This window comes from Sylvia atricapilla, chromosome 27 (assembly GCF_009819655.1).
Source record: "Sylvia atricapilla isolate bSylAtr1 chromosome 27, bSylAtr1.pri, whole genome shotgun sequence".
Classification (NCBI taxonomy): domain Eukaryota; kingdom Metazoa; phylum Chordata; class Aves; order Passeriformes; family Sylviidae; genus Sylvia; species Sylvia atricapilla.
Window position 1 is genome coordinate 558,722 of NC_089166.1, and position 13,080 is coordinate 571,801.

Consider the following 13,080-nt stretch of genomic DNA (forward strand, 5'->3'; position numbering starts at 1 on the left):
GTGTTCTGGTGTCTGTGTTCCAGGTGTTTGTGTCCCAGGTGTTTCTGTACCCCAGATGTTTCTGTATCCCAGGTGTTACTGTATCTCAAGTGTTTCTGTGTCCCAGGTGTTTCTGTGTCCCAGATGTTTCTATATCCCAGGTGTTTCTATATCCCAGGGGTCTATATCCCAGGTGTTACTGTATCCCAGGTGTTTCTGTGTCCCAGATGTTTCTATATCCCAGGTGTTACTGTATCCCAGGTGTTCCTGTGTCCCAGATGTTTCTATATCCCAGGTGTCTATATCCCAGGTGTTACTGTATCCCAGGTGGCCATATCCCAGGTGTTCCTGTGTCCCAGATGTTTCTATATCCCAGGTGTTTCTATATTCCAGGTATTTCTATATCCCAGGTGTTACTGTATCCCAGGTGTCTATATCCCAGGTGTTTCTGTGTCCCAGATGTTTCTGTACCCCAGATGTTTCTGTACCCCAGGTGTTACTGTATCCCAGGTGTCCATATCCCAGGTGTCCATATCCCAGGTGTCTCTGTCCCCGGTGTCTGCCCGCGGCGCCGGGCTCAGCCCCCCCGGGCCGGCAGGGGGCGCGCGTGGCGCGGGGGCGCGCGTGGCGCGTGCGCGGGGCGGGGCGGGCGGGCGGAAGCGCGGCGGAGGGCGCGGGGCGCCCATGGGGCTCCTTAAAGGCGCCGCCGCCGCCGTGCCGCCCGCCGGTCCCGGAGGGACGCGCCAAGCCTGGCTGGAATGAGCAGGTGGGGCGGAACCCCCGGCACTTCCCCCGACACCCCGGGCCCACGCCATCCCCCTCGCCGTCCGGCACGCGTGGCCGCTGCCTCAGTTTCCCCCGGTGTCGGGGGTCGCGCGGCTGCGGAGGACGTGGAGGCAGCCGGGGACCCCCGGGCTCCCCTCCCGGGTCGGGAGCGGCCCCCGAGACTGCCGGGGCTGAGGATCCCCCGAAGGGAGGTGTGGGGCCAGGGGAGCGGGCTGCAGACCCCGCTGGAGGGGACACAGCCCTGGGCTGGGGGCTCCGAGCTCTGCTTGGGGTGGGCAGAGCCTTTGGGGGGCTGCAGGCTCCAGGATGGGGTTCGGGCTCCAGGATGGGGTTCGGGCTCCAGGATGGGGTTCGGGCTCCAGGATGGGGGCGCTGCCCCGCCGGGAGGGTTCCCGAGGGCAGAGGGCCAGGCTGCCTCGGGGGACACCCCAGCAGTGTCCCCTGCTCGTGGGGAGAAGGGTTCGTGCCCGGCAGGGCGAGATCCCGGTGCTGTGTGTGTACACCCCCGGGGCAGATGATGGGCACCCGGCTTCACTTCCCCGAGGCTGGAGCAGCCCAGGGCCAAGGAAGTGCCGGGGATCTGCCGGCAGGATTTCCCTCTGGCTCAGGGCTGGGGGCAGCTGGGCCCTTCCAGTCTGCCAAGAGCCCCTTGACCTTCCGCAGCCCCCGTCCCTGGGAATCGTTCGCATCTCAGCCCCTGTTCGTTGTTCATCTCAACGCCTGTTAGTTTGTTACCCCCTTTTTGTCCCGATCGTCACCGTGCCATCCCCAGCCCCACCAACACCCCAGGGAAAGCCGGGACTCTGGTTTAGGGGCTTTTATCCTGCCTGGAGAAGGGAGCAGCTCCGGGCTGAGAAGGGAGTTCGGATAGAAGCAGGGAGCCCCGGCGGTGCCCCGCTGCCCCAGCGGCACCAGCGGGGCTGTGCCGGGCACGGCACGCACAACGAGGGAGTTTATCAGGAGCGGCGGAGCTGCGAGCGAGAGATTTCCCCTGGCTTGCGTCAGGCCGGCCTCAGGGGCTGGGTGCAGGGCAGGGTCCGGAGGCAGCGCCCTGCCCGGGCACGGTTGTGCAATGGCTCTGGGTCGCTGGGGCATGTGGCACACTGCCCTTCTGCCGTGGGTACAGCGGGGCCGTGCCCAGGGGGCACCCACGTCCTGGGGGGCACCCACATCCTGGGGGGCACCCACGTCCTGGGGGCACCGCGGGCTGTGGGTTCAGGACAGGCCCAGCTGCTGGTGGGGCTGGCACATGTGCAGGGCTGGGAGAGATCCAGCTCTCCCTGTGGGGCTGGCACATGTGCCCGGACAGACCCAGCTCCCTGTGGGGCTGGCACGTGTGGCTTCAGGATAGACCTGTCCCAGCTTGCAGCCCTGGTCACCCAACAATCCCAGAGCCTGTAGAGGAGAGATTTATGACTTCTCTGACCTTGCAAATTGCTGAGTCAGATGGTGAAGGTTTTTTGCTGCTTTCCCAGGCTTTAAAGAACCCTGTGGGTTCTCCTGCTGTGGCCCTGTCCCAGCACGATAATCATCCCCAGGCTGCAGTGAGAGGGAGCAGCTGGTGCTGAACGTGCTGAGGGTCGCTCCTCCACATCCTTGTCCCTGGGAAGGGTGTGATATCCCCTGCTTCCCGAGGGCAGCACAGCAGCCCTGCAGGCTGCAGCCTTGCCAAGCCCCAGCAGGATCCAGCAGTAGGTTTGAGATGCCTTAAACCCTTTTTGGGGTGCTTGTTACAAACTCACAGGGGGATGTCCCCCTCCCCGGTGTCCCGCCAAGGCTGCACTGCTGCCATCCCAGCCGGAGTTGGGGGAGGCTGCCAGGGCATGGCTGGTCTTTGGACTTTGTTCCTTCCTTTCCTTAATTTTCCGAGGGCAGGGAGGGGACAGTCCTCCTTCCCCAAGGACATGGAAGGCTGGACTGTCTCCACCTCTCCAGCCAGGCTGGGCCTGCTGCCAGTGTGGGGCCAGGGGGTGTTATCAGGGCTGGGCTGGCCCTGGGAGCCAGTCCCTGTCACCCCCCAGGACACCCTGATTATGGGGGCCCTGGCCCGCCGTGTGCTGCAGCGATAGCGCAGCGGCCGTGGGACACCTGTGCTCACCCTGCTGCTGTGGGGATGCCGGGGGGGCTCCCCGGGGTCCTCATCCCTGGACAGGGACCTCATCCCTGGACAGGGGCCCCCCGGCCTCCAGCATCCCCCGCCGTGCATTGCAGGGGGACAGTGCCATGGCTGAGAAGATGTCACCGAGCCCCGGCGGGGGCATCACGCCGCTGCAGCAGATGCTGGCCTCGGGGACAGGTGCCATCCTCACCTCCCTCTTCGGTGAGCGTGGCGGGGTGGGTGGGCGCTGGGGTGGGGGCTGGCCGGGGGTGTCATGGCTAAGGGCTGGTGTCTCCTCAGTGACGCCGCTGGACGTGGTGAAGATCCGGCTGCAGGCCCAGAGGACCCCCTTCTCCAAAGGTAACCCCGCTCAGGGCAGGGGGGTGCTGCAGCCCTGGAGAGCAGCCGCAGGGGGGTCTCAGCTGGTGGCAGGGGTGTCTCTGCTCTGCACGTGGGGCCATTGCGAGGTGGCAGGTTACCATGGGCCCCTCGTCCTCACGGGCTCAGGGGCCCTGCTGGGGGAGCTGGGCTCGTGCTTGGCTCTGTCCTTCCCCCTCTAGAGCCCTGTGCTGAGGGGCTCAGCAATGTCCCTGGCAGCCCCCAGCCCTCCAGAGGCTCAGCCTGCTGCAGCTGCTGGCTGTTCCCCCACTGCCTTTGTTCCAGTCTCCAAGCTGCTCCCTGTGGGCTCTGCCCCTTCCCGTGGGGTCAGTGGGCTGGGGCTGGCCCAAGGGACTGGTTTGGTGGCAATAGGACCTGCTTGGGAAGTGGCTGTGGAGGCACACAGCCCACTCACCCACAGAGCTCTCCAGTGCCTGGCTGGGAGCTGCACCACACACTGTGCCCCAGCCCCACAGGGGGTGGTGGCACATCCCCTGTGTGGGTGCTCAGTGTGTCCCTGTTGTGTGTTTCAGCGTTGGCAGTGCAGTCAGTGCCCTGGGGCGCTCAGCCGGCCACATGTGAGTACGCCAGGGGCTCTTGCTGCCAATGGCTCCTGCTGCCAGTGGCTTTGCTTTCCCAAGCCTTCATCCTGGTTTGCTTCTCCACTGGTGGTGGCTTGGGCTCCTGTGGCTGTGGGGACATCCCTGCAGTATGGGGATTGACACTGTCCCCAGCCCAGGCTGCCCCTGCAGCCCTGCTTTGGGGCTGGCTGTGCCACGTCTATGGGGATCTGTCGTGCAGCAGGCCTGGTTGTCTCTGATCTCCCTGTCTTGCCACTTTGTCCTGTTGCCACATCAAAGTCCCCTTGGACTTCCGCTGCCCAGTACCTTGTGCCTGGCCAGGGCAGCAGAGCCAAGACCAAGTGAGGCATAAACCCTGTCCCGTTGCTGGCAGTGTGTCCTGCTGTATCCCCACCCCTGCCATGGAGCTGGGTGTCCCCATCCCCTGGCTGTGGCCATGATCAGAGCCTTGCTGCAGGGTTGTTCCTCTCCTGGCCTTGGTCTCCCACTGGTCCACACTGGGCTCAAGCACCGAGGGTTTGGCTCCTTCCTGGAAGATGTGGCAGCTCTGGGCGTGGGGCAGAGGGGAAGGGTCTCCTGTGTAATGGCAGTGCCACTGTTTCCTGCCTCAGGGAAGTGTTTCCTCTACTGCAACGGGCTCATGGACCACCTGTACGTCTGCCAGAACGGCAACGGCTGCAGCGCCTGGTACAAGGCCCCCGGCCACTTCACCGGCACACTGGTAGGAGCTCCAGGCACAGGCAGGGGCCTGCCCATCCCAGGGGGGTGCTGGGGTGTTTTTTGGGGGGTTGTTTGTCCTTCTCCCACCTGTAACTCCTGTCCCTGGTGCTCCGCTCTCTCTCCAGGATGCCTTTGTGAAGATCACACGCTATGAAGGCATCAGATCTCTGTGGAGTGGCTTGCCCCCCACCCTGTGAGTTTGGGGATTTAGGTTGCTACCTGCCCAGGCAGGTCCCAAGCCCCCTGCCAGCCCCCGGGGAGGACATGTGCCCCTCACACCCCTTCTCCTCCTCGCAGGGTCATGGCTGTGCCAGCCACTGTCATTTACTTCACCACCTATGACCAGCTCCGGGACTACCTGCACACCCGCATGGGCAGCTGGAGCCACTACATCCCCTTGCTGGCTGGGGCCCTCGCCAGGCGTGAGTACCCCTCCTCCCTGGGGTCTCCCCACGCCCACTCTGTGTCCTGGCAGCGGAGCATGGCAGGTCCCAGTGCCCACATTCAGTGCCTGGCTCTCCTGGCACGATGCTGATGGCTCTGGGATGGATGCTGGAGCGGACAGAGCTCATTCCCCACGTCCCTTCTGTTGCAGTGGGTGCTGTGACAGTCATCAGCCCCCTGGAGCTGATCCGCACCAAGATGCAGTCCCAGCAGCTCAGCTACCGCGAGCTGCGCCTCTGCATCCAGTCGGCAGTGGCCCAGGATGGCTGGTTGTCCCTCTGGAGGGGCTGGGGACCCACCGTGCTGCGGGACGTCCCCTTCTCGGGTATGGCTGGGGCACGGGGAGATGGGGGCCCAGGGCTGCCCTGCTGCTGGGGGCTTGCTGTGTCCCCTCACTGGTGTCCCCTCACTGGTGTCCCCTCTCCCCAGCTCTGTACTGGTTTAACTACGAGCTGGTGAGGACGTGGCTCTGCAGGCAGCCCTGGCTGGACGGGGCCACCTTCATGGTCAGCTTCACATCTGGGGCCGTCTCTGGCACGGTGAGTTTGGGATGCTGGGGCTCCCTTGGGGGGGTTGGCCCCTGTGGCAGGGAGGAGTGGGACTGGGATGGTGCTGGGAGGTGACAGCAGAGCTGGCACTGGGCAGGAGCCCCACGTTCCTGGCTCACCATCCAGTGTCCACCCCACAGGTGGCCGCGGTGCTGACGCTGCCCTTCGACGTGGTCAAAACGCAGCGGCAGATCGAGCTGGGGGACAGTGAGGTGCACCCAGGTGAGGGGCCAGGCTCCAGGGGGGTGCCTGGGGACAACCAGCAGTCCCCGTGGGTGTCCCCCAACCCTCACGTGCTCCCCTCTCCCCGCAGTCACAGCCTCCAAGCCGTCCTCCACCTGGCTGCTCATGCAGCGGATCCGTGCCGAGTCTGGCACCCGGGGGCTGTTTGCAGGTGAGGATGTGCCCTGGCTCTGTGCTGGGGTTTGGGGTGCCCTGGTGTCACCTCCGGGCTCACAGCGCTGTCCTTGCAGGGTTCCTGCCCCGCGTCATCAAGGTGGCACCTGCCTGCGCCATCATGATCAGCACCTATGAATTTGGCAAGAGCTTTTTCCAGAAGCTGAACCAGGAGCAGGAGCTGCGGGGATTGTGAGCGGGCCTGGGGCGGGGCTGGATGTGGCCGTGCCCAGGGGACAGTGCCAGCCCTGCTCCAGCCACGTGTCCCAGGAGCAGCGAGCTGCACTCGGCTGTGCAGAGCCCAAGTGCCTTCGTTCCTGCTCTGCCTCCCGCTGCCCGCACACGGGGCCGGGGCCAGCCTGGCCTCACTGCCCAGCCCAGCCACCCCGGGGGACATCTGTGCCTGCTGCTGTGACACTGGGGGGAATACGGAGCCCCCCACACTCATCCCTTGGGGCTGGACAGATGCTGCTGCTGGATTCATGGACACTCTGGCAAGGGTGGAGTCCCAGAGACTTGGCCTGGCAGGAGATGGAGCTGGGGCTCTGGCAAGGACCAAATCCCGGGCCTTGGGGCCTTCTCTGCCGGCCTGGACCCCCAGCCCTGCTCTGCCTGGGGATGTGCCCCTGCTCATCACTCACACACAGCCTCACCTTCTGGCTCTGCATGGCCTGGGGACACATCAGGACCCTCTCCCTGCCTCTGGACCTCTCATCCCATCCGGGATGTCCCCATCCCCTGACAGACCCTGTGTGGGGACAGACCTCACTGCTGCTCTGGGGGGCCGTTGTGGCACCCCTGCCCCATCCTTTCACTGCAAGGGCCTGCCCCAGCTCTGTGGGCACTGCCCCCCTTACCCCGGGACTCATGGAGGGAAATTCGCCGAATTTCTTAAATAAAATAACTGTCTCTTAGTGGAAGGATTTCTCTCCGTGTGCTGGGGAGCTGTAGAGGCATCTATAGCGTGACAGACACGGCCCTGTTGTCACAGTACTGTCACCCACAGGGCCCCTGCTGGGTGTTTACTGGGGTTGGGGACCCCAGGACCACCATCCTGCAGGCCAGGGGCTGCCCTTGGTGCCCTGCTGTGGCCTGAAGGTGCTGTCCCTGCCCAGAGGGGCGGGAGGGGGCTCCCTGGACCCCCCAGCATCCCGGGCCAGGACCTTGTGGCAGGGGGACACAAAGGGCTCTGTCCCCAGCTGGGAAGGTGGGGGACAGGCCAGCTCTGCTTGCTGCGTTTATTGATTCCTTTTGCTCCAACAAGGCAGAGGGGGCTGAAATAAAAACCAAAACCACCCAAAACAACCCAAAACCCCAGGGGAGGACGGGGAGGAAGGGGGGAAGAAGAGTCCTCCCCGTGTTGTGGGGATGCTGCTGCACGGGGGGACAGGCAGGGCACCAAGGGCTGAGCGGGGCGGACAGCGGGACCCTCACCCCCGGCCTGGCCCCGAGCCGCCCTGCTCCCCAGCACCTGTCACCGCCGGTGTCCCCTCACCGCAGCACAGTTCATTCCCCCGCTCCCAGCTCGCCTGGCTCCCAGTCCTGCATCCCCCGTCCCCACGGGTCCGCGTCTCCAGGCGGCTCCAGGCCGGGCGGCGAGGCGCAGCCGGGCTGGGGTCTCAAGATGGGGAGGGGGCTGCCCGTGCCCGGCCTCCGCGGCGGGATCGGCGAGTCCCTCCTTGCTCCGGGGTGGCGAGGGGAGCTCGGCTCAGTGGTGCGCGGCCGCGCTGGGCCGGGCGGGGGCCGCGGGTCTCAGCTGGGGCTGCGGGTCGGGCTGCCTTCCGTGCTGTCGCTCACCAGGCACTCGTTGGACTTGAGGCTGGCCAGGGACTTGCAGCTGGGCAGGGAGGCCAGGGAGCCGCAGAGCCCCAGCATGGAGGGCGTGGGGTCCTTCCCTGCGGGCAGAGCGGGCCGTCACGGCGGGTTCGGCCCGTGTCCCAGCCCTGCCACCCCGGGGGGACAGCGGCCGCCTGTCCGGGGACAACCCTGGTGTCCCTGCACTGCTGGGGCGGCATCCCGACCACGGGGAGGGGGCTGCTGGTGGGTCTGGACACCCGGGTGCGCGTGGGGAAATGCGCCGAGCCCCGGGGACACCGGGAACACCCTGTGCTGGGTGCGGGGGTCTTACCCAAGGGCCCCCAGGGCTCCCCTTCGCGCTTGCCCTCGCCCAGGCGCTGGGAGTCGGAGCTGAGGCTGTTCTCGGCCGAGAGCTGGTCGGTGCTCACGAAGCTGTGCCTGCAGAGGGACGGCTCTGAGCGCCCTGCGGCTGGCACGGCCCTTCTGCCCCTCTCGTGTCCCCCCGGGGTAGGGCAGGTGCTTCGGCACGTCTCCGACCCCGCTGTGAGCTTACCTTCTGTAGAGTTTGCTGTCCGAGCCGCTCTCATTGCCATTGAGGGTCCCCAGGGAGGGCCACTGGTTGACCAGGGGTGTCACCATCTCCTTGGAGAGCTGGGCCAGCTGCGGGTTCTCGCAGGGGATCAGCCCCGTCCTGCAGCAAAGGCGAGTGCTCAGCACCTGGAGCAGCCACCAGTGCAGGGGACCTGCCAGGTGACACTGCCCACGGGACGTGTGGGGCACTGGGGACTCTCCAGTGCCGGGGACCTGCCAGGTGACACTGCCCACGGGACGTGTGGGGCACCGGGGACTCTCCAGCGCCAGGAACCTGCTGGGTGACACTGCCCACGGGACGTGTGGGGCACTGGGGACTCTCCAGTGCCGGGGACCTGCCAGGTGACACTGCCCACGGGACGTGTGGGGCACTGGGGTCTCCCCAGGGCCTGTGGGGCACCCTGGCTCCAGCCCCCCGAGGCCTCCAGTGGGTCCCCACTCACAGCTGCTCCTGCAGCTCCAGGATGACGCCCTCCAGCTCCCTCTTCTCCAGCTGGTTCTGCACCATCACCTCCTCCAGCCGGAGCTTCAGCCGCTTGTTCTCCGCCTCCAGGTCCTTCAGCTGCGACTCCCGCAGCCGCACCAGCTCCTCCAGGTACCCCTGTGTGAGGCCACCCTCAGCGGTGCCCTGCTGCCACCACCCCCGTTGTCCCCAGAGCCATCCAGGGTGATAAGGAGCAGGCTGAGTCACCACAGCAGCAGTTTGAAGGGCACCGCTGGGCTGTGGGAGCCGGGCTGCAGAGTGGGGATGCTCCAGGCTGGAGCACCCTGGGGAAGTCAATGGCCCCCGATGGCCCCATCCTGGCCCCCGGTACCTTTTGGGCATAAACAATGCGGAATTTCTGCTCCATCTTGCGCCACTTGTTGTACCAGCTGTCCTCGTCGGTGACCAGGGGCAGGTAGGGGTGCTCAGGTGAGCTGTCCTCGCTTGTGCTGCTCTCCACACTGCCCCGCTCCTCCTCCTCACTCAGGTAGTCATAGCTGGGGGGGGTGGGGGCTCAGCAGGGGCTGTCAAGTCCTCAGAGACCCCCACCAGGGGAGAGACGGGGGGTCCCACCCCAGGGAGAGCACCCCAGCTCCTACCTCTGCGTGAACTTCAGGTAGGGTGTGTAGTCAATGACCACGGGCGTTTTGCCGTCCATCACCTCTCCCTTCAGGCAGAAGCTGAGCAGAGGCAGTGGGAGAAGGAGCGGAAGGTCAGGGAACCCCGGGGGTGTCAGCCAGGGCGTGTGTCCCACTGTGTCACCTGTCCCTACCTGAAGTCGATGGCGCTGAGCCCGATGAGCATCCCCGTGAGCACCGTGGACTCCTCCCGCAGCATGATGGCCCCGTCGTCGTAAAACCGCCTGCGGGGGAACACACGGCTGGATGTGCCCCCCCAGCACCCCAAACCCCACCGGGGCACCCCGAACCCCCCAGCACACCCACACCCCCTGGGTGCAGGTGTGGCAGGGCGGGGGCTGCTCACCTGGTGGTCCGAGTGTCCCGCAGGGCCGTGGAGATGTACTCGGACATTCTCTTCTCCATCAGCGCCACGCGGATCCAGGCCCGGCCCTGCGAGGCCCCGGGCAGTCCTGAGGGTGGGGCTGCCGCGGGGTCCCCCACATCTGCCCCCCACATTCCCACCCAGCACCCACAGCTGGAGGTCCCCACGCAGGAGTGGCTTTCAGCCCGTTCTCCAGGGGACCCACAGCTGCTGTTGTGTCCCGTGGGGCCCTGCGATGTGGGGTGGAGCTGCAGGAGGGCAGGGGGAAGGGAGCAAGGTGGGGGCACCCCGAGGTGGAGAGCAGAGGGGATGGGATGGGCATATGAAGGGAATGCAGATGGGTCCGTGTACCAGGGTAAGGGTGGAGCGAATGGAAACTGGGGCAGGCACAGAGATGGGGATGGGGACAGGCACAGGGACAGGGACAGGGACAGGGACAGGGACAGGGACAGGACTGGTGCCTTCCTGACCTTGGCCCTTGAGGTGCTGATGTTCTCCATGTTCTCGATGCTGCTGACGCAGTTGTTGGGGACCTTGCTGCAGGCCAGGCGGATGTAGTCCCAAAAGCCACGCTGCCCATCAGAGCTGAACCAGCTGACAGGGCCTGCGGGCACCCAGGGGCTGTGCTCAGGGGCTGCTGTGCCAGCAAAGCCCCTCCACTAGAGCTGGACACGCTCCCTGGTGCAGGGGACACAGCGCCGGGGACAGCGACGGTCCCGGGGCCACCATTACCTTTGAAGCGGTGGCTGAGGATCTGCTCGAGGATGGCGGCGAAGTTCACAAACTCCTCGGAGGAGTCGTCGATGGGATCCGCCGTGTACTTCTCCAGAAGGGTCTTCACCGAGAACCTGGCCAAGGGCGTGGGCGTCACCGCTGGGAGGGGACACCCAGCGCCCACCTCCCACCCCTGGCACACGGGAGGATCGAGCACCGGGGCGAATCGCTTTTCCAGCTGTTGGCTCCCGCTCCCGGCAGCGGGAAGAGGGCGTCGGGCTGGGCTGTGGCTCGGTGACCCCCGCGTCCCCGGGGACCCCGAGGGGCGGCCGCTGCTCCCCGCTGTGCAAGTGGCCAGGAAGGGCGAACAAAGGCCCCTTTCCTCCCCGGCCGTGCGCGGGCGGTGATGGTTTCCCCTTCCGCCCGGCCGCTCGTGCTCGGGCCACAGCGACGCCGAGGAGCCCGCGGCCGGCGGGGCAGAGCGGGGTGGGGCAGGGGTGTGCCTGGGGGGCATCGCCCCGCTGAGGGGTCTGGGGGTCACCGCTGCCGGGGGGATCCCGGTGACAGCAGGTGGAGGCGTCTCGTCCTGCCGGTGGGGTCTGGAGGCGCCTCATGGCCCAGCAGTGAGGGCTGGAGGAGATCCTGGTGGAGATCCAGGGGGTCCCCGTGTGGGGACACTGGGGTCTGAAGATGCCCCGTGCCATGGCGGGGAAATCCACTGGGTCCCCGTGTTATGACAGTGGCGGCTGGGGGTGCCCCGGGGAGGAGCCCTGGGGTCCCCAGACCCCAACACGAGGCCCTGGGGGTCCCTGCCCAGGCCCCGGTACCTCCCACATCCCCCCGCCCTGGGCCGGGCTCGGCACTCCCAGCGCCAGCAGCCTCTCGCGGGGGTCCCAAGGGTGTCACCGCCACCCCCGCAGCCCGGCAGGAGCCGCCGGCGCTCCCCCAGCCCGTCCCTGCGCCCCGTTCCTGCCCCCCCATCCCGGTCCAGCCGGGAGTCTCCATGACAACGCTCATCCTCCATCCTTCATCCCCGCCGCTCCGCGGCCCTGACGTCACTTCCTGGACCCCCGCCCGCATGGGGGTCCCCAACCCCATCCCCCCCCCGCACCCCGCTGCCCTCAGCACCCCCGTCACCCCCCGTCACCCCCCGTCACCCCCCGCCAGCCCCAGTGGCCTCCGACATCGGCGCAGCGCCCGCCTCCATGTTGTCACTGTGTCCCCAGCCCCCCCGTGTCCCCCTTCGCGACCCCCCCCAGGCCCCGTAGGTCCCCGCAGCCCCCCCGGGGTCCCCCCGAACCCCCCGGAGCGGCCGCAGCCCCTCGGGCCCGGCCCCGCCGCCCCACGGCCCCGCGGCCCCGCGGCCCCATCCTCCTCCTCCCCCCTCCCAATCTGCATTTCCCCCCCTCAAAACGCGACTGCAGCAACAACAAATCCCCCCGAAGGGCGAGGGGGCGGCGGGGGGGAGGGATGAACCCCCCAACCCTCCTCCCCACCGCCTCCCCTCCCCGCCCCCCATCTCCTCCATCCCCCCCGGCGGTGGTCTCTTCCCCCTTCCCCCCGCTCCCTCTGCCCCCCGCCCGCTTTTGGGGAGCCCCCCGCCGGCCCCGCACCTGCAGACGGTGATGAGGTTTTTCCTCTCCACGGCGATGTTCCTGGAGGAGGCTTTCTTGGAGGAGAGCCCCAGAGCCATGGCAGCCGGCACCCAGCTCGCTTCCATCCAGCGGCCCAGGCGCCACGGCCGCGGGCGATGCCCCTTCCCCCGCGGGGACCCCCGCAGCCCACGGCCGCGGCCCCCCGCACGGCGCAGGCTTTGCTCCGCCGATGCCCACGCCACGGGCCGTGCGCCGCCCCCCCCAAAGGGATGCTCTCCCCGCCCCCGGCCCCCCAAATCTCTCCCCGGGGGATGGGGGGGGGAGAGGATGAGGAGGGGAGGGCCGGAGTCCCCCGGGGGTCCCCACCCGTCCCTGCCGCCGTGACGTGACACTGCTGGGGACCCCGTGGGTAAAGTCACGGGGAGGGGGCAGCCCCGGGGGTTTTTGGGGGGGTCTTTTGTCCCCTCCCCAGGCTCAAATCGCCACCCCCTGCCGTGATCCCCGTTTTGGGGGGCTGAGCATCACCCCCCGAGGGGTCTGCGGGGGCCGAGGGACCCCCTTCACGGGGGCGGGCGGGGGCTGACTGTGCTGGGGGACACCCCCACCCCCGTTTGTCACCGTGCCTCAGTTTCCCCGTTGCTGTGACACAGAAATCGGGAAGGGGGTGACTGGTGAATGCCACAGCACCCAGCCAAACCTCCAGAGCCCCCCAATAAATCAGAGTCACCCCCAGCACACAGCCAGCCCCCGCGGGGACGTGTCCCACCTCGCTGTGCCCACCAGGGTGTCACACAGCCCCTCTGCCCGTGCCGAGGGGGCCTCGGCCAGGAGAACCCAGCCGGGGCACAGGTGGGCACAGGGCGGGGAGGGACCCCCAAAATGCCCCCGGCCGTGCGGGGAGGGGGGCCCTGGGCAGCCCCAGATAAGGCCGGCGCCGTTATCGGGACACCCAGAGCCAGCGCCACCC

General features: G+C 67.2%; 2 protein-coding genes across 5 annotated transcripts; one reads left to right on the forward strand and one right to left on the reverse strand.

Annotated features, from left to right (window-relative positions):
* Positions 1-633: 633 nt before the first annotated feature.
* Positions 634-6,844, forward strand: SLC25A39 (solute carrier family 25 member 39). 2 transcript variants are annotated; one of them, XM_066336921.1, is made up of 12 exons: positions 634-745; positions 2,977-3,085; positions 3,164-3,223; positions 3,775-3,819; positions 4,434-4,543; positions 4,668-4,735; positions 4,840-4,964; positions 5,138-5,311; positions 5,416-5,525; positions 5,675-5,756; positions 5,848-5,928; positions 6,008-6,844. In XM_066336921.1, the coding sequence occupies exons 2-12, from the start codon at positions 2,989-2,991 to the stop codon at positions 6,124-6,126; spliced, it is 1,071 nt and encodes a 356-aa protein (XP_066193018.1). In that variant the 5' UTR covers positions 634-745; positions 2,977-2,988; the 3' UTR covers positions 6,127-6,844. The 2 variants fall into 2 exon arrangements, with proteins under 2 accessions (XP_066193018.1, XP_066193019.1); XM_066336922.1 differs by lacking the exons at positions 634-745; positions 3,775-3,819 and having other exon boundaries at positions 2,819-3,085.
* A 310-nt stretch (positions 6,845-7,154) lies between these two features.
* RUNDC3A (RUN domain containing 3A) lies at positions 7,155-12,549 on the reverse strand. Of its 3 annotated transcripts, none has more exons than XM_066336911.1 (11): positions 12,132-12,549; positions 10,537-10,711; positions 10,275-10,408; positions 9,787-9,872; positions 9,575-9,664; positions 9,402-9,482; positions 9,134-9,299; positions 8,762-8,919; positions 8,281-8,418; positions 8,059-8,165; positions 7,155-7,825 (listed from the first exon to the last, which is right to left on the reverse strand). In XM_066336911.1, the coding sequence occupies exons 3-11, from the start codon at positions 10,302-10,304 to the stop codon at positions 7,683-7,685; spliced, it is 999 nt and encodes a 332-aa protein (XP_066193008.1). In that variant the 5' UTR covers positions 10,305-10,408; positions 10,537-10,711; positions 12,132-12,549; the 3' UTR covers positions 7,155-7,682. The 3 variants fall into 3 exon arrangements, with proteins under 3 accessions (XP_066193008.1, XP_066193006.1, XP_066193007.1); XM_066336909.1 differs by having other exon boundaries at positions 10,537-10,652; positions 12,132-12,377; XM_066336910.1 differs by lacking the exon at positions 8,059-8,165 and having other exon boundaries at positions 10,537-10,652; positions 12,132-12,377.
* Positions 12,550-13,080: the final 531 nt, after the last annotated feature.